This window comes from Notothenia rossii (genome assembly GCF_949606895.1).
Source record: "Notothenia rossii genome assembly, chromosome: 5".
Taxonomy (NCBI): Eukaryota; Metazoa; Chordata; class Actinopteri; order Perciformes; family Nototheniidae; genus Notothenia; species Notothenia rossii.
Window position 1 is genome coordinate 765,914 of NC_136903.1, and position 18,786 is coordinate 784,699.

At 45.0% G+C, this 18,786-nt stretch overlaps 1 protein-coding gene across 8 annotated transcripts in view; it reads right to left on the minus strand.

The window, feature by feature from the left end:
* Window positions 1-6,188: 6,188 nt before the first annotated feature.
* The window catches only part of phf21ab (PHD finger protein 21Ab), a 43,698-nt gene continuing 31,100 nt past the window's right edge, over window positions 6,189-18,786 (minus strand). For 6 of the 8 annotated variants that reach the window (XM_079685448.1, XM_079685447.1, XM_079685454.1 and 3 more), the window contains 5 exons: window positions 18,414-18,508; window positions 16,570-16,725; window positions 14,069-14,144; window positions 13,475-13,578; window positions 6,189-13,186 (listed from right to left, as the gene is read on the minus strand). In XM_079685448.1, coding sequence (XP_079541574.1) covers window positions 12,287-13,186; window positions 13,475-13,578; window positions 14,069-14,144; window positions 16,570-16,725; window positions 18,414-18,508 — 1,331 coding nt within the window. In that variant the 3' untranslated portion in view covers window positions 6,189-12,286. Of the gene's footprint in view, window positions 13,187-13,474; window positions 13,579-14,068; window positions 14,145-16,569; window positions 16,726-18,413; window positions 18,509-18,607; window positions 18,631-18,786 lie in introns of all 8 variants that reach the window. The other 2 variants (XM_079685453.1, XM_079685452.1) reach the window with 2 other exon arrangements.

The following is an 18,786-nucleotide window of genomic DNA, read 5'->3' on the forward strand; positions in this document are numbered from 1 at the left end:
ATCCATCGACCTCTGGGTTATGGGCCCAGCACGCTTCCGCTGCGCCACTCTGCTGCACGGACTAGTGATGCACTCAAAGCTGTATTTAAAGACACCTGTACTTCGTTGATAAACCTCCCTTACGTCCTTAATACCAGTGTTGTAGTCAGGTGTCCGAGTCACTCTCGAGTCCCCAATTTTCTTTACCTATAAATGAATATACTAAATAGTTGCATTGGGTTTTTAGCACCTGGCTGATAAGGGCACAAGCTCTTACCTTGGTAAGGATTGTATAAAAGCAAGGGTGTGCAATAAACAGATACCATCGGTTAGAGAGTCTGACCATCATTCAGCCGCGGACGCTACAGTTATTATAGTGAATGTTTAAATTATATCAATAAAGATTAAGCCCCAGAAAGCACATGGCTACTTAGCATGCAAAATGACGTCATTCTGCATGCTAAGTAGCCATGGGGACGTACACTTCACATGCTTAACTGCAGGATCTCAGTTCACTTCACATACCCAAGACACAGCAGAAATGTAATGAAGTGTACGTCCACTTCACGTGTCCCTGCACCAAGTGTGGAGGCCCGGAAAGACCGCCAGGTTTCTGACATTTTTCCCATTGTCTCCATTTTCCACCAGGTGGACCTTCAGGTGGTCTGAGCAGCTGCGTGTCTGGCACGAAACACTGGTGTGTGTCGTCGTGTGTGTGTGTGTGTGTGTGTGTGTGTGTGTGTGTGTGTGTGTGTGTGTGTGTGTGTGTGTGTGTGTGTGTGTGTGTGTGTGTGTGTGTGTGTGTGTCTGTCTGTCTGTCTGTCTGTCTGTCTGTCTGTCTGTCTGCTAGCAGCAGCTCGTTGCTTCAATTGAACTATTATCAAATCTCTACAAAGTAATTCCCCTCGAGTCACATTAGTGAGCCATAAAGTGAGCGACCATCTTGTGTTCCTTGTTCATTGTGTACTAATGACATCAAGTGGACACAAATTAGTTTGTGTTTGTGTGTGTGTGTGTGTGTGTGTGTGTGTGTGTGTGTGTGTGTGTGTGTGTGTGTGTGTGTGTGTGTGTGTGTGTGTGTGCACAATAGGACATTATTATTATTATTAACACATTTATTTATAACGTATCACATTTCATTATAAAATGTAGCTCAATCTCTTCATACAGGAGGAAGATCCAGAGTGACAGGTGAGACGAGTCAATTAGACTCAACAGGTTTAACATAAATAACATGTAGACCAATATGAGACAATAAAACAGATACAGTGTAAAAGCAGAGTGATATACTTAATTCAAGGAACAAATATGTAAACTAGGTCAAACATAGAGCACATGTGTGTTGTGGGCAGATAGCTGCTGTTGCTTTACAGATGAGCCAGAGAGAAGAGGTGAGGGACAGGAGAGGCTCGAGGGGTTTAGGAAGCAGACAGAGGTCCACATCAGCTCAAACACATCGGTTCCACATGTTGGACTGCAGAAGGTAGAGGACCTAGTAGGACACTTTGAACAGCTGGAGTATTCAGTCTTCTGCTGCAGAGCACTCAGCAGGAAGGGAGGCGCAACATGGACGGTGGAGAAGTCACTACTGGGCCGAGCCGGACTGGGACAATAAGTCAGGCCGGGAATGAAACACCCGGTCTGGCACTATCAGTTTCTTCTGTGCCATCAGTTTCCCCCCTCAAATGGAAATATGTGTTGACATAAAAGGTGACCAAGCCGTTTGAGACCCACTGAGAACTTAGTTAACTATCTAAACACTCAGAGTCCTTTACCTCCCTGAGCCGACAGCAGAGGACTCTCCTCTACCTTGTTGTTGAAACACCTCCTTAAATCCATTAGAGCAGCTAGCTAGCACCAGATGCTAACATTAACAATAAAAGTAACCGTGGCCATGTCGCAGGCCACATCATGTAGACAGCCAGTCCCCCTGTGTGAGGCAGACCCACATTTGCGCAGCATTGCGTTCACAATACATACAAAAAGAAATCCTCAGGCCAGCAGGCCACTTAGCAGGCCAGGCCATCGGTGGCCAGGCCGGGCCTGCTACTGGCTCCACCAATAGGACGAGGGCTCTCTCAACATTACATTACATCACATTTAGCTGAGGCTTTTATCCAGAGAGACAATAAGTGCGTTCGACCAACAAGATACAACCTTGAAGAAAACAGAATCATATAAGTTCATCAGGTTTCATAGAGCCAAACATTTCAAGTGCTGCTCAACTGGCTTTAGATAAGCCAGCCCTTTATTAGTATATAAGTGCTTTGTTAGTAATTCTATCTCTGGAAGTGGAGTCCAAAGAGATGAGTTTTCAGTCTGAAGAAGATGTGTAAGCTTTCTGCTGTCCTGATTTCAATGGGGAGCTCATTCCACCATTTTGGAGCCAGGATAGCAAACCCACGTGTTTCTGCTGATGGGAACTTGGGTCCCCCTCGCAGTGCGGGTGCAGCGAGCTGTTTGGCTGATGCAGAGCGGAGTGCACGTGCTGGGGTGTACGGTTTAACCATGTCCTGGATGTAGGAAGGGCCAGATCCATTCACAGCATGGTACTCAAGTACCAGAGTCTTGAAGTGGATTCTAGCAGTTACTGGAAGCCAGTGAAGGGAGCGGAGGAGCGGCGTGGTGTGGGAACATTTAGGAAGGTTGAAGACCAGACGAGCCGCTGCATTTTCACCAATAGGACGAGGGCTCTCTCAACTACTGGCTCCACCAATAGGACGAGGGCTGTGGATTCCTTCAGGGACCAGGAGAAGACAGCGTTACACGAGGCCTCCATTGTGCCCCGGAGGAGCTGCTCTCAGGTCCGTGGAGACGCTGCTGAGCCACTACAAGCTGCTAGATGGGATTAGTGGAAGAAGGGAGTATCTCCGCCGCTTTGTTTCAGTTAATGACCGGTTGGTTTAAAGAATTCTGGGCTGAGCCCCTCGAGGTCCTAACTGCGCCCCTGGTGTCGATGCATCGTCACAGGGGCGGTTCTAGACCAATTTCACTAGGGGGGGCAGTTATTTCATGAGAGGGGGAATAAAAGCAGGTTAAAAAGACAAAGACAGTATAAAGTAATTGGGTAAAATAAACATAAAATACCGTAATTGGTATTTATTTTTGTAAATGTAAGTTACAGTGCTTTGTTTCAGGAGTTTTTTTCATTTAGAGTATTTGTTTTAGTAAATTTAAAGGTGGGGTAGGTACTTTTGGAGAAACCAGCTCGAGTGCGCTAGAATTAGAAAAAACACAGCCGGAAAAATCTTCCCCTTCCTCACAGAGCCCCTCCTCCAACACACACGAACGTGCACATGACCAATGAGGGCAGAGATGAGTTTGTGCACAGATGGAAGGCTGACAGGCAGGTAGGCCATCCAGTTACTTTAGCCGGCTCAGATGATTGGTCGTGCTTTTTACAGCGCCACGGCTTCCAGAGATGATAGATTTTTTATAGATTTTTTGTCAAAGCACTTCAGATATTCATTGCTATCGGGATGTTAAGAGCATTCCATGGAATATAACAACAAGTGTATCTCGAGCCGGTTTCTCAAAATTACCTACCCCACCTTTAAGTGACAATTAAATAAAAAAAATATTTGCTTGGGACTAGGGCAGTTTTACATTCTCACATTTGAATTGACTCATTTACTGTTTTTAATTGAACAAATACTTTTTAATGAAGTTGAAAGTATAACTTAATGTTTTTATGTGGGTCTTTTTATGATGATGTTGACATTCCAAACCAAATTGACTGTGGTATGTTCCACATTGTAAGTGTAGTGTTGGATTCACAGCAGTCTGGTTCTGGTCTCGACCTCTTAAAGTCTTGGTTGAGGAGGTCTCGACCTCTTAAAGTCTTGGTTAAGGTGGTCTCTACCTCTTAAAGTCTTGGTTGAGGTGGTCTCGACCTCTTAAAGTCTTGGTTGAGGTGGTTTCGACCTCTTAAAGTCTTGGTTGAGGTGGTCTCGACCTCTTAAAGTCTTGTTTAAGGTGGTCTCGACCTCTTAAAGTCTTGGTTAAGGTGGTCTCGACCTCTTAAAGTCTTGGTTGAGGTGGTCTCGACCTCTTAAAGTCTTGTTTAAGGTGGTCTCGACCTCTTAAGGTCTTGGTGTTGGTTAAGGTGGTCTCGACCTCTTAAAGTCTTGGTTAAGGTGGTCTCGACCTCTTAAGGTCTTGGTGCTGGTTAAGGAGGTCTCGACCTCTTAAAGTCTTGGTTAAGGTGGTCTCTACCTCTTAAAGTCTTGGTTAAGGTGATCTCGACCTCTTAAAGTCTTGGTTAAGGTGGTCTCGACCTCTTAAAGTCTTGGTTAAGGTGGTCTCGACCTCTTAAAGTCTTGGTTAAGGTGATCTCGACCTCTTAAAGTCTTGGTTAAGGTGGTCTCTACCTCTTAAAGTCTTGATTAAGGAGGTCTCGACCTCTTAAAGTCTTGGTTAAGGTGGTCTCGACCTCTTAAAGTCTTGATTAAGGTGGTCTCGACCTCTTAAAGTCTTGGTTAAGGTGGTCTCGACCTCTTAAGGTCTTGGTGTTGGTTAAGGTGGTCTTGACCTCTTAAAGTCTTGGTTAAGGTGGTCTCGACCTCTTAAGGTCTTGGTGCTGGTTAAGGAGGTCTCGACCTCTTAAAGTCTTGGTTAAGGTGGTCTCTACCTCTTAAAGTCTTGGTTAAGGTGGTCTCGACCTCTTAAAGTATTGATGAAGGTGGTCTCGACCTCTTAAAGTCTTGGTTAAGGTGATCACGACCTCTTAAAGTCTTGGTTAAGGTGATCTCGACCTCTTAAAGTCTTGGTTAAGGTGGTCTCTACCTCTTAAAGTCTTGGTTAAGGTGATCTCGACCTCTTAAAGTCTTGGTTAAGGTGGTCTCTACCTCTTAAAGTCTTGGTTAAGGTGGTCTCGACCTCTTAAAGTCTTGGTTAAGGTGGTCTCGACCTCTTAAAGTCTTGGTTAAGGAGGTCTCGACCTCTTAAAGTCTTGGTTAAGGTGATCTCGACCTCTTAAAGTCTTGGTTAAGGAGGTCTCGACCTCTTAAAGTCTTGGTTAAGGTGGTCTCTACCTCTTAAAGTCTTGGTTAAGGTGGTCTCGACCTCTTAAAGTCTTGTTTAAGGTGGTCTCGACCTCTTAAGGTCTTGGTGTTGGTTAAGGTGGTCTCGACCTCTTAAAGTCTTGGTTAAGGTGGTCTCGACCTCTTAAGGTCTTGGTGCTGGTTAAGGAGGTCTCGACCTCTTAAAGTCTTGGTTAAGGTGGTCTCTACCTCTTAAAGTCTTGGTTAAGGTGATCTCGACCTCTTAAAGTCTTGGTTAAGGTGGTCTCTACCTCTTAAAGTCTTGGTTAAGGTGATCTCGACCTCTTAAAGTCTTGGTTAAGGTGATCTCTACCTCTTAAAGTCTTGGTTAAGGTGGTCTCTACCTCTTAAAGTCTTGGTTAAGGAGGTCTCTACCTCTTAAAGTCTTGGTTAAGGTGGTCTCTACCTCTTAAAGTCTTGGTTAAGGTGATCTCTACCTCTTAAAGTCTTGGTTAAGGTGATCTCGACCTCTTAAAGTCTTGGTTAAGGTGGTCTCTACCTCTTAAAGTCTTGGTTAAGGTGGTCTCTACCTCTTAAAGTCTTGGTTAAGGTGGTCTCTACCTCTTAAAGTCTTGGTTAAGGTGATCTCGACCTCTTAAAGTCTTGGTTAAGGTGATCTCGACCTCTTAAAGTCTTGGTTAAGGTGGTCTCTACCTCTTAAAGTCTTGGTTAAGGTGGTCTCGACCTCTTAAAGTCTTGGTTAAGGTGGTCACGACCTCTTAAAGTCTTGGTTAAGGTGATCTCGACCTCTTAAAGTCTTGGTTAAGGAGGTCTCGACCTCTTAAAGTCTTGGTTAAGGTGATCTCGACCTCTTAAAGTCTTGGTTAAGGTGGTCACGACCTCTTAAATTCTTGGTTAAGGAGGTCACGACCTCTTAAAGTCTTGGTTAAGGTGATCTCGACCTCTTAAAGTCTTGGTTAAGGAGGTCTCGACCTCTTAAAGTCTTGGTTAAGGTGATCTCGACCTCTTAAAGTCTTGGTTAAGGGGGTCTCGACCTCTTAAAGTCTTGGTTAAGGTGGTCTTTATTACACGCAGGATAACGCCCGACTGCTTTATCCCTTTATATAAATAATGTAGCACTGATTGAAATGAAGGTGAACTTAAATCCAGTTTTATTATTTAACCAGATGTGATTCCCCGTGAAAGACTTCAAGCAATGAGACGTGCTGATTTTCACAATTTATTAACAAAATGATAAAATAAATAAATACAAATTGATCAAATGCTCCTAATATCAACTCCTCCCCTTGTTCCCCACAGTATTTCCTAAACACTGCATACAAAGAAGTCATCACAGAAGAATAGGCTCAATACAGAGGTAAGAATCCCAGCAGACCGCCCCCATGTCAGGCCAACAGAAGACACGTCTGGAACACAAGTCAAAAAAATAAACACATTCCTTTCCAAAATCATTATGAAAAAATACAAACAATTATACAAATATTCAGAGTGTGTAATTCCTACACATTATTCAGCACACCGGGAGACCTCTCCGTCGCTACAATGCCTCACCGTATGGAAGATAAAAAAAGACTTTATTTTGTGTTTTTTTGTTGTTGCACTCAACACCCCCGATGGATTAGCCGTGGACGACGAGGTAAGAAGCTCGGGGCGAACAGTTGGATCCGGACGGGATGGACAGCGGGTCGATGTCTCCACACAATACTAGAAGGCCACAATCAGGACTTGATCGTTCGTTAAAATAAAGAACTGCTTTCAGAAGAATCCACGAGATGAGCGTCAAATTATAATAAACGATATGCATCAATTACAGAAAACGTACGGAGGCTCGGAGGGGCCAAAATAAAAAGGTGGCGCATTTGTGTTCAGGACTGAAAAGGATAACATGTTTATCTTTTTCCTTTTGTGAAACAAGTGGGGGAAAAGCAGATCGTTTTTGTTGGTATTTGTTAAATTGTGGAACTGATGTAATACTCATATCACAAGAGGTGAAGTATATGTTATATTTATGTATTTGTATATAGTTAAATATAAAGAACATGGGCAAGTACTTCAGCCTCTTGTGGTCAAAAGGAGCATTACAACAACAAACTCTAAGCGTACACACTTCCCCCCCAGTTTTTTAGATGTAATACTAATTCAAACCACAAGAGGTGAAGTACATGTTACATTCATTCATTTCTATGTTGTGTTCAGAGAGCATGAAGTCATTACAAAACACACACAAATGAACAGTTTTTTTAGTATTAAGAACATGGGCGAGCACTTCAGCCTCTTGTGGTCAAAATGAGTATTACAACAAACACCCATCTAATAATGTTTTTTTTTTGTGGCAGTTTTTATTGATGTAATACTAATCTAAACCACAAGAGGTGAAGTATATTTTATATGTATTTCTATATTGTGTTTAGGGAGCATGAAGTCATTACAAAACACACACAAATGAACAGGTTTTTTAGTATTAAGAACATGGGCGAGTTCTTCAGTCTCTTGTGGTCAAAAGGAGTATTACAACAACAATCCCTAAGTGATCCCCCAGTTTTTTTTATGTAATACTAATTTAAACCACAAGAGGTGAAGTATATGTTCTATTTAAGTATTAGTATGTGTGATTAGAGGGCATTAAGTAATTTAAAAAACACAAAAACGAACAGGTTGATTTTTTAGTATAAAGGACATGGGCGAGCACTTCAGCCTCTTGTGGTCAAAATGAGTATTGCAACAACAAACACTCATCTAATTCAATTATCCTTGACTTATTTTTGCCAGTTTTTATTGATGCAATACTAATGTAAACCATAATAGGTGAAGTATATTTTATATTTATATATTGTGTTTAGGGAGCATGAAGTCAGCCTCTTGTGGTCAAAAGGAGTATTACAACAACACATACTAAGCTAATAAAAACCTATTTTTTAAATCTATGAAAAACATTTTTTAACCAGTATTTTAAATGTAATACTAATTTAAACCACAAGATGTGAAGTATACATTATATTTACATATTCGTATGTGTGTTTCGAGATCATGAAGTGATTTAAAAACTACAATGAAGAACAAGTGTTTGAAACAGGAGAGTACGTCAACCTCTTGTGGTCAAAATGAGTATTACAACCACAAACACTCATCTAACATTACCGTACATTTATTTTTCCACCTATTTTCACAGATAAATAAAGGAACCGCCGAGTTCATCCACCTGTTTCAAAGAGGATTTAAAATAAACACTTTTTGTTGATTAGCAAAACACTCATTGAAATTTTCTTGAATCATAATCATAAAACAATTCAGATCAGATTCTTAAAAACGCACCAACAGATTTTTATTTTTCCTCGCCTCTTGGGGCTTTCGATTTTCAAAATGCTTCCCAATAGAAAAGCATTTAGCCGTTCTCTTCGGATAAATTCACTTTTTAGACCAAATAGGATCCGATAACTCAATAAAAAAGCCCCGCCCACCCCAAACATTCAGCATGGTGCGTTAGCCGAGTCCAAATGAAAGTCTAAACACGACGTCAGGAAGAAACGAGAAACACCCAAACTGCACAATGTTCAACGGAATAAAGGTGACTCGAGTTTCACATAAAAAAAGAAGTTAAAAAACAAATGCATATTTAAAAAAGGTTTGACAAATCTGGTATAAAATTTGCATAAGAAGGCATGCTAGGACAGGTCTGCGCGCCGCGGTTAGCTTGTTTTAAGCAGAAAATCCAGAAACACAAGACGAGGAACCACGGCATCGAGGGAACGAAGAGGGAGGGGAACGAGTCTCTAGATTCATGACGGATCCTTGTTTTTTGTTTTTCTACACGCCCATAATAATATCAATAATATCAATAATACTGGTCGAAACAAAAAGTGCATCGCCAAACGTCCGGCTGTCAAACATCCCATTAATCTCTCTCTGGAGCGATTCCCCCGCCACCACATCCACCACATCCACCACATCCACCACATCCACCAGGCTGGGATCTCTCCGCGCTCAGGAAGGAAAATAAAAACACATTTAAGGCAACTCCTATAATAATAAAAAACAACGAGGGAACACAATGTGGTCGAGAAGAAACGAAGAAATATGAAAATGATGTTTCCGTTGCCTGAGGAAGTGAAGGGCTGGGGGAGGTTTCTACAAGTCACAGTGCAAGTCAAGAGACAAATATTATCTGCTGTTTGAAGAAAAGGCACTCGAGGTACCTACTGTACAGAGGGTGGGGGGGGGGGGGGGGGGGGGGGCAAAGAGAACCGTTTAAAACCGAACAATCGAGAATCAGGAGGAACAAAGGTCCACTTCCTGTTGTCCTCGTGGTAGAAACCCTCTCTTCCGCTCTGGATCTCCTGATGAAGGCAGTTTGTACAGCTGACGTCAGAAACTCAAAACGTGGTGTGTTAGATATGTTGGAACAATATGATATGATCAAAAAACACACATGTAACACCTTGTTTTTAAAGTCGCCACACATCGTATTCACCGCTGCGCTCACGACTACAGAACCACGTTCCCACGCAGCAGAAACGCATCGTCCGGGAGAATCCTCTGAATCTAACGGAGGAAACTCAGGACCATTCAACGCTGGCTTAGTTTCAGACAGGAAGTAGTTTGTTGTATTTTTTTTTAACTTGAATTCCCACGTTTAAGAAAGCCATAGCACTCTATAAAAGCAGTTCTGTTGCACGGGAACACATCGTAGGTTTGTCATTTATTAATATTATTTAAGAATGTCATCCTAACACGAGTCTACAGCCATGCTAGCAGCTTCTTCCGTTAGAGCTAATTGCTATAGTTAGCATGCTAACAGGCTAACAGTGGCAACGCTAACGTGAATCTGGTCATAAAACATAGTCCCGGGAGATCCTTCACTGAGACGTCTGAAAAAAGGCCTGGTGGCGAATATCTGAAATCTTAGCAAAACTAGTGTTGAGATATTTCACTAAACGTGGGGCTGCGGATAAAAAAAAGTGACGGATCACCAAAATATCATCGTCATTCATCCGATAGGTTTAGAGATATGTCCAAATTGAGGCCTTCTCGTGGCCACTAGCATGGCTGCTAACTCCCCGTCAGTAAAAACAGCTTCTCATGATTTCAGCACAATCATCTTCATGGCTTCTCAGCGGTGAATTCGTGTTTTCACGACTACACTTTAAGCAGAAACAGCTCCAACATTGCAGAAAGAAAGAAACAGAAAGCACCGTTAGTGGAGGAGGAGCCAGAAGTCATGATTCAGCGGAGAAACTCAGACGAGCTCCAGAGAAGGGAGAGATGCTAACCCAGGAACACACCTTCAATGTCACACAGAGGTTTGGATTTCCTCCTAGAAAAATATTGGCAATGTGGGGATAAGTCACATCACAACAAAGAGAAGCTCTGTCTCCATGTTCACATACAAAAAGCTCTTCTTGTGATGCAGCAAGCTTGTGCTTTAATCTCAGGATCTGTGGTTCCTTTGAGACCCGAAGATCCTCGGTTATTGTTTAGTAAGCTCTCCTGTCTCGATCTGGGGACGCATCTATACATCTCACAACGCCAATGATTTGATCTTTCCGTAGACGGACTGGTCCCTGCTGGATCTGGAGACAACATCATTTGGCAGTTCAGGGTTCGACAGAAAGCAGAGATCACCACTGTGTTGATAATGCCAGTCCAGCAGGTTCAGGAACAGAAAGCACTTATTCTGAAGACTAGGAAGACCTGAATATCTTTTCCTATAAAAAGAAACACAGCCCAGATATAGTTTGTGTTGACATTGCAATATTGCAATTTCACATTTAGTGCTCACAGTTGACACACTTGACTCACGAATGAAAACTCAATCACTACACTTGACCGACACCACTGGAAACATCTGTGAGGCCACAGCTGGCCTCGTCCCGCCGAACACTTCTGCATCAAGTCAGGGGAACAGGGGTGTGGGGGTCAGTATTCGGGGGGTTTGGTCATTGGTCCACTGGGAGAGGGTTTTCGGGTTGTTGGAACGGGATGTTTGAACTGGCGAAGCTACGTTTCGTCTTTAGTAACCAGAGGGGTTCTTTGTTGTTGAATGAACACGGTTTCTGGTTCTAGACAGTTTGAGAAGTCTAAAAACATCAGTGAGGTTGTCTTTGTGCGACGCTAACTTGTCTGTACGGTGGCAAACAGGTGCAAAGGCGCTGCAGCTTCAGAAACCATGCAACTGTCTCTGTCTCAGAGTTAGTCGTCTCATGTGTTTGTCAGAAAATCAGAAATGACTAGGTTAGCTACGTTAGCTAGCTAGCTTACAGCAGATCTGGAGTCACATCAGAAGGAGTCATGTGATCACATTGTTCAAATAAGGGGGAAATAAATGAACAGACGTTATGTTCACAGACTGATTTGAAAGTTGGGTGTGTTGGTTTAACGGGTCCGGACGCTTCAAACAACGATTCTTCTAACTTTCCCAACATGTATGGAGTGTGCTAAACCCTTTGGGGTTCAGGAGGAATGAATGGGGAATGTTTGGGTTCTCGAGGGGAAGGTCATGTATGTTGGTTGAATGAACGCGTCTACAGCTGGACACTAGTTTGGAAGTTATGGGTTGGTTTAAAGGTGTCAGGATGCTTGGTCCTGCAACAGAAGGTCTAGTATTTGTCCTTTGAATATTGAACCCCTTTCGGTCTATGAGTGACGTTAGTCTTCTGGATCACCAATCCGCGAACCACCAACAACTTCCCCCCCCGACCTGTCGCCTGCGCCTGATCATTTTGGTGACTTTTCCTGCGTTTGAACGACACTTTGTACAACCTAGCTCAACCCATGGTCATTGTTTACGGTCTGATTGGATAACGGACGATAGGGGAGGTGACATTGGATTGTTGGAGGACTGGGGGTCGGGGTTCAGGGGTCTTCACAGGTAGAGGGTATCAGGGTTGCAGAAGTTTAGGTTCATTGGGACGAGGGGGGGCACAGGCTCTCTTTTCATTACTCTATCACAACACTGCTTCTTTAGACCAGTAACCCCTGACAGATCGGATCCATGCTCTCGTTTTTTGTCCACCCCTAACAGAGAACACAGGGGCCACGTTAACAGGCACACACTGGTGTGATGATGAATTAATCTCCCTTTGAGCATCTCCACACTGGACGTCTATCACTAATTGGCATGATGACACTGGTGCGTCGCCAGGGTCATGTGACCTGGGCTGTATATCTACCATTGACACAGTCTGACAATACGATGCAAACAAACAACATTTATACAGATTGGCAACTTCAGGGCACCGTCGGGCGCAAGCAAAGTCTTTTTTTTTATATATATATGTTTGAATTCCCGCCACTGGAGAGACCTGGCATTACTTCTTATTGTCTAAACTGCTGACGAGAGCTGGCAAAGAATGCTGGGAGGGTTCTGAGGTTTTGTTGTTGTTGTTGTTGCTGCTGCTGCTGCTGTCATCGCCGATCTCCTCCTGCTTCTTCTCCACCGCCGTCTCTGGAGGGGTGACGCCAGACATCTTGTTCTCAGAGAAGCTGTTGGTGGTGCAGGTTCCCTCTGGGCTCCGGGGGTCAGGGCTCTTGTGTTCAGGGCTCCGGGGGTCAGGGCTCTTGTGTTCGGGGCTCCGGGGGTCTTTGCCCGGAGGATCGGACGTCCCGTTTGTACCGTTGGTGGTTGCGACCGTTGAAATGACAGTTGAGACGACCATTGAGACCCCCGAAGGAGCAGGAAGGTCGACCATCTCAGTCTCAGGGTTGGAAACAACCTCCGTCTGAAGGTTAGAGGGTAAGTCACCGCCTCCCACAGCCTCACCCCCCACCCCAACCTCCCCCCCTCCCCCTGAACCATCACCTGCCTGGATGCCCGTCCCTCCAGTAGGGCTGTTATCTGCTGTTAGCTCTGTAGCCTCTACGACAGCCTTGCTCTCGGTGTTTCCGGCTGCCTGGATGTTCCCTGACGCTCCGGGCTGCTCTGCTTTCTCCTCTCCACCAGTGTTACTGTTACTGCTGGTGGTGGTGGTGTTGGTGGTTTTGGGGGTGGAGGAGGAAGAGGAGGAAGAGCTCTCAGCCTTCACTTTCTCCACAGAGTCTGCTTCTGGTGCAGCTTCAGAGACGGTGGCAGCAGACTCCTGGACGTCCTCCTTCAGAGCCTGGTTGAAGTTGAAGGCTTGGATGAGGCGGATCAGGTGCTTGACCTTCTCCAGAGACAGGTGCATGTCTTTCTGCCGAGCCAGGATCGTGTTTTTGGTCTCCATGCATTTCTGATGGGAGAGAGAGAGAACACATTTTTACACCACGGATTCTTAAACTTAAAAAAATGGATATTCTTCAGGGGTTTCAGAAGATGTGTTATCCTCTAAACTGTGAGCGTTTACATGTATCATTTAAGCCTGGTAAGCATATCACAAAATGATGTGCTCTTACAGTTCTTCAGTTGCTTCTTTGTAGTTTTGAAGCTGTTTGTTTCTTTGTAGTTTTGAAGCTGTTTGTTTCTTTGTAGTTTTGAAGCTGTTTGTTTCTTTGTAGTTTTGAAGCTGTTAGTTTCTTACCGTTACGGAGTTGCTGAGCTGTTTGACTCTGAGCTCCAGCTGCTCTCGTTCCAGCTTCAGTTCAGAACTCCACTTCATCAGCTTCAGCTTCTCCTCTTCTTTAGCTGCAGCACACAAAACACAACGGTTCATCGTAGTTTCTATCATTCTTTTTGTTTTTAGTTAACTAGAAGTTTGGCCATTTTAGTTGAATCACAGTCAAAGGAAAACCAAAACTAGTCAAGGAATAAGTTATATCCCCCCAAAATATTAGCTGGTAACTGTTGTTGTTATTGTTGACTGAACTCAGCCAGAATTCAAACCTGTCCAATACACTACGATAAGATGTTTTGTTTATTTGCAGAAGACAAAACACTCTATTTACGAAACCCACAGGTCTCACCACAAGAAATCATGTACCTGTTTAGAGGCATCTCTACATTTTCAAATTAATCAACCAACTTTGTTAGATTGAACCCTGTGACTCCATTTCAGTCTGGTCTGTTTAAACATGACTGCATATTGATACGGCCACAGTTTGCGTTAATGATGTTGGTTTCTCAAAGTATTAGCATTCTTCCCGGCTGATGTCGGAGAGAGTCAAAGAATCGTCACCTTCTTTGTAGGCGATGTAGGAGTGAACAATAGCCAGAGTGCCAGGCCAGGGAATGGCTTCTTCTTTCTTCAGGATCTGCAAAGAGAAGCTGGCAGTTGTCAAAAAGGCAGAGATGTGGAAAAGCTTGGAGGGAAATAAATCTATCCACCACCCTGCGGTGGTGAGGCTGAAACAAGGGGAAGCAATGGAGTGGATGGGTGTGAGATCTGTACTGACACAATGAATGGGACAGAAGCACAAAAAACAATACTGCATCATGTGTATGCTTACAAAGGATTGAACAGTCCTAAAGTTCAGACAGAAGATGTTACAGTACAGCTAAGTGGCTCTGATTGTCTCTGGACTTGAGGAGGGTCTGAGTGCAGAGCTCCAGGCTGGGGCCCACCTCCTCCGTGAGACCCTTCTTTAAAGAGGACGCTGTGAACTGTGACCGCCAGGACCATCACGAGGGCATGCGAACATAACCATTTAAATTACCCTCGCCGAATAAATAAACTTTAACCTCGTTATAACGTGCTTATAAACTCAGTGGACGTAACGCGGCAAATATAGCTGACTCAATTTATCTTTCTTAGCAAGTGAAATCACACATCATTTGCACCTCAACACACGTGATTTCTCCACCTCAACACACGTGATTTCTCCACCTCAACACACGTGATTTCTCCACCTCAACACACGTGATTCCTCCACCTCAACACACGTGATTTCTCCACTTCAACACACTTGATTTCTCCACCTCAACACACGTGATTTCTCCACCTCAACACACGTGATTTCTCCACCTCAACACACGTGATTTCTCCACCTCAACACGTGATTTCTCCACCTCAACACACGTGATTTCTCTACCTCAACACACGTGATTTCTCTACCTCAACACACGTGATTTCTCCACCTCAACACACGTGATTTCTCTACCTCAACACACGTGATTTCTCCACCTCAACACACGTGATTTCTCTACCTCAACACACGTGATTTCTCCACCTCAACACACGTGATTTCTCTACCTCAACACACGTGATTTCTCCACCTCAACACACGTGATTTCTCTACCTCAACACACGTGATTTCTCCACCTCAACACACGTGATTTCTCCACCTCAACACACGTGATTTCTCCACCTCAACACACGTGATTTCTCCACCTCAACACGTGATTTCTCCACCTCAACACACGTGATTTCTCCACCTCAACAGACGTGATTTCTCCACCTCAACACACGTGATTTCTCCACCTCAACACACGTGATTTCTCTACCTCAACACACGTGATTTCTCCACCTCAACACACGTGATTTCTCCACCTCAACAGACGTGATTTCTCCACCTCAACACACGTGATTTCTCCACCTCAACACACGTGATTTCTCCACCTCAACACACGTGATTTCTCCACCTCAACACGTGAGTTCCGTGATTTCTCCACCTCAACACACGTGATTTCTCCACCTCAACACACGTGATTTCTCCACCTCAACACACGTGATTTCTCCACCTCAACACACGTGATTTCTCCACCTCAACACACGTGATTTTTCACCCAAACACGTGATTTTTCACCCAAACACGTGATTTCTCCACCTCAACACACGTGATTTCTCCACCTCAACACACGTGATTTCTCCACCTCAACACACGTGATTTCTCCACCTCAACACACGTGATTTTTCACCCAACACACGTGATTTTTCACCCAAACACGTGATTTTTCACCCAAACACGTGATTTTTCACCCAAACACGTGATTTTTCACTTCAACACACGTGATTTCTGACCCTCCACCCTAACGGCCCGTCCACACAGCGGCGTGTGTTAAATCTTGCCGGCGGGCGTCTCTGAAACTCGACCAACAACCAATTACACGAATCTCCCGACCCAGACACACAAGCACGTGGTTTGATTGGCTAGAGCTTGTATTGGCATATGTTTTGATTGGCTGACACACAGCAGCGAGCTACACGAGCAACGCGTAGCGACGCTCCCACAATGCATTTCGGCGAAGCGTGACGTCACCCCATTCAAAGCGAACGGGCAGAAGCGTTGAAGCTTCAACGCACACCGCCGTGTGGACGGGCCGTAACACCTGACCCTCCACCCTAACACTCCACCCTAACACCTGACCCTCCACCCTAACACCTGACTCTCAACGCTAACACCTGACTCTCCACCCTAACACCTGACCCTCCACCCTAACACCTGACTCTCAACGCTAACACCTGACTCTCCACCCTAACACCTGACCCTCCACGCTAACACCTGACCCTCCACGCTAACACCTGACTCTCCACGCTAACACCTGACCCTCCACGCTAACACCTGACTCTCCACGCTAACACCTGACCCTCCACCCTAACACCTGACCCGCCACCCTGATTCTCCACGCTAACCTAAGGCGTGGTGTTCTGACGGAGGTGTGACGGAGGTGTGCCGGAGCCTGAGCTCTGCAGCGGGGCTCTGGTTCTGACCCGGGATCAGTCACGGTTGCTGTGGTTACCTGATCTTGACATTTGGGACAGATCCACATGCCTTTAGGAATGGTTTTCAGGGGGGGGTCCAGGCAGTCCAGGTGAAAAACACGAGAACACGTGTCGCACATGAGCAACTGGCCACTGCGTCTGCACACAGTGCAGAAATCCTCATGGATGTCTCCCTGTGAGGAAGAATTGGACCAATCAGTTTCCAGCGTAGCCCCACCACGCAGACGCCGTGGGGGCACCATGAGGTGTAGTTTAATATCTCATGGACATGGTGTGTTTAGTCTGAGCCCACACAGAGGGTTACTGGGGGTTAGAATGTGTGCTGAGTGGTTATTAGAGGGGAACACCCCCAAAAACATCCTGTGTTTCAGTTCCTCTCAACGTGAACTCAGCCGTGAGTCAAGAGTCAAAACACGTAGAAACAGATCAACCGAAGTATTAACAGCAAAACTTCATGAAACGTCGGTTTAATAACTCCTGCTCAATAATAGAAACCTCATGTATCCATTAGATGCTCTCTACTTCACACACACATTTATTTTCTAACATGTTGGAGCAAATTTTAGGAAATGTTTTCTCTATTTTGTTCAATATTTTCACCATAACCTGAAATAAACCGTAACCTTTAAGCCACGTTTCCCAATTGTAGTTTTTGTGGAATATTAATATTATTTTCAGGTGAAATGTACTTTTTAAAGACCCACATAACACCCATATTTAGGGATGGGTATCGTTAGGATTTTATCGATACCGGTACCGGTACTGCTTATCGGTATTTTTCGATACTCTTGTCGATACTTTTCAATAATTTGGTGTTAATAAACAAAAAAAAGACAAGGCGATGTGCCTGCAAGACTGCACCCAGGTAAACAAAACATATTACCCGTGCACAGCAGCTAACCTGCCTGCGAGCCTTCGCTCAGGTCACATTTACACACGGCGCGGCTGAAGCCCGCTAGCACTATTAGCACTATTAGCACTAGCAGTATCGCTAGCACCGTTTTAGATTCAATGAGTGTCTCGTTTGCAAATGCTTCATTAAGGTGCTTGTGTCACCCCCTTTACAAGCAACTAAGTGAGTACATAGATTGCACCTTGCACTATCGCCTACATTTTTTAAAGTGCACCCAGACCTTGGATCGCTTCGCTCTGTCCACCATGCCTGCGGGAGTCTCACAACCATAATAAGAGAACTGTTGAGAGAGATGAGGAGTGGCATTTACAGTGGCCAATCAGAGGGGTCTCAAACCGGATACATCACACGGGATGAGGGTTCCCAACCAACCAGAATGGTTTAAAGTTAAACTAAGGAAGTAGACGTAACCGATATACCGATAGCAGCACCGTTTGTCCAGCGGCTTAACGGTATACCGATACCGTCCAATCAGATACCGGTATTGACTTAGCACCGGTTCTCGGTACCCATCCCTACCCATATTACACTGTTATTAGACCCTTATTACCCCCCCCAACACGCTGTTGTTACACCGACCGCCCTCATGGACGTAGCCTGTGAAATGACGGCCTCCTCCCGAACCGTTTCAGGGTAAAACTAAACACCACTTTTCTACGTCTTCTGACTCTTGGTGACTGCGGAGGCCTGAGAGAAACCACAGGGTTTGTTTTGGGGGGTCACTGAGGTATAAATGGGGGGTCACTGAGGTATAAATGATGGCTTGGGGGCTGAGCTCTCCAGGACACTGTTCACTTTGTAAGGCTGAAAGTAAAAATCATGGTGGATGGTAACCATGGAGACAACAGAGTGAGTGATGTGTGTGGAGGTGACGGAGCTGCCGGCCTGTAAGTGTTTGAGTGACAGGGTTTTTTTTTTCTCCCTCGTCTCCCCCCTCTCGTTACTTACATCCCCAGGGCTGGGCAGGGGGGGGGGGCGGACGGGGCTGGAGGGGGAGGCCGGGGGGGGGCGCTCCGGGACACCGCTGAATTTAGGAGGGCGACCTGGGTGAAATGAGACAGACAACAACAAAGACGGAAAAACAAAGAAAAAATAAAAGATGGAGAGGGAGGAGAAAAACAATCACAGTCTGTATGACATACCTTAGACAGGGAGTCTTCGTTGGCTAGTGGGAGGAGGAGGAGGAGGAGGAGGAGGGGGCAGGGGAGGAGGAGGAGGAGGAGGAGGCAGGGGAGGAGGAGGAGGAGGAGGAAGAGGAGGAGGAGGAAGAGGAAGGGGAGGAGGAGGAGGAAGAGGAGGAGGAAGAGGAGGAAGAGGAGGA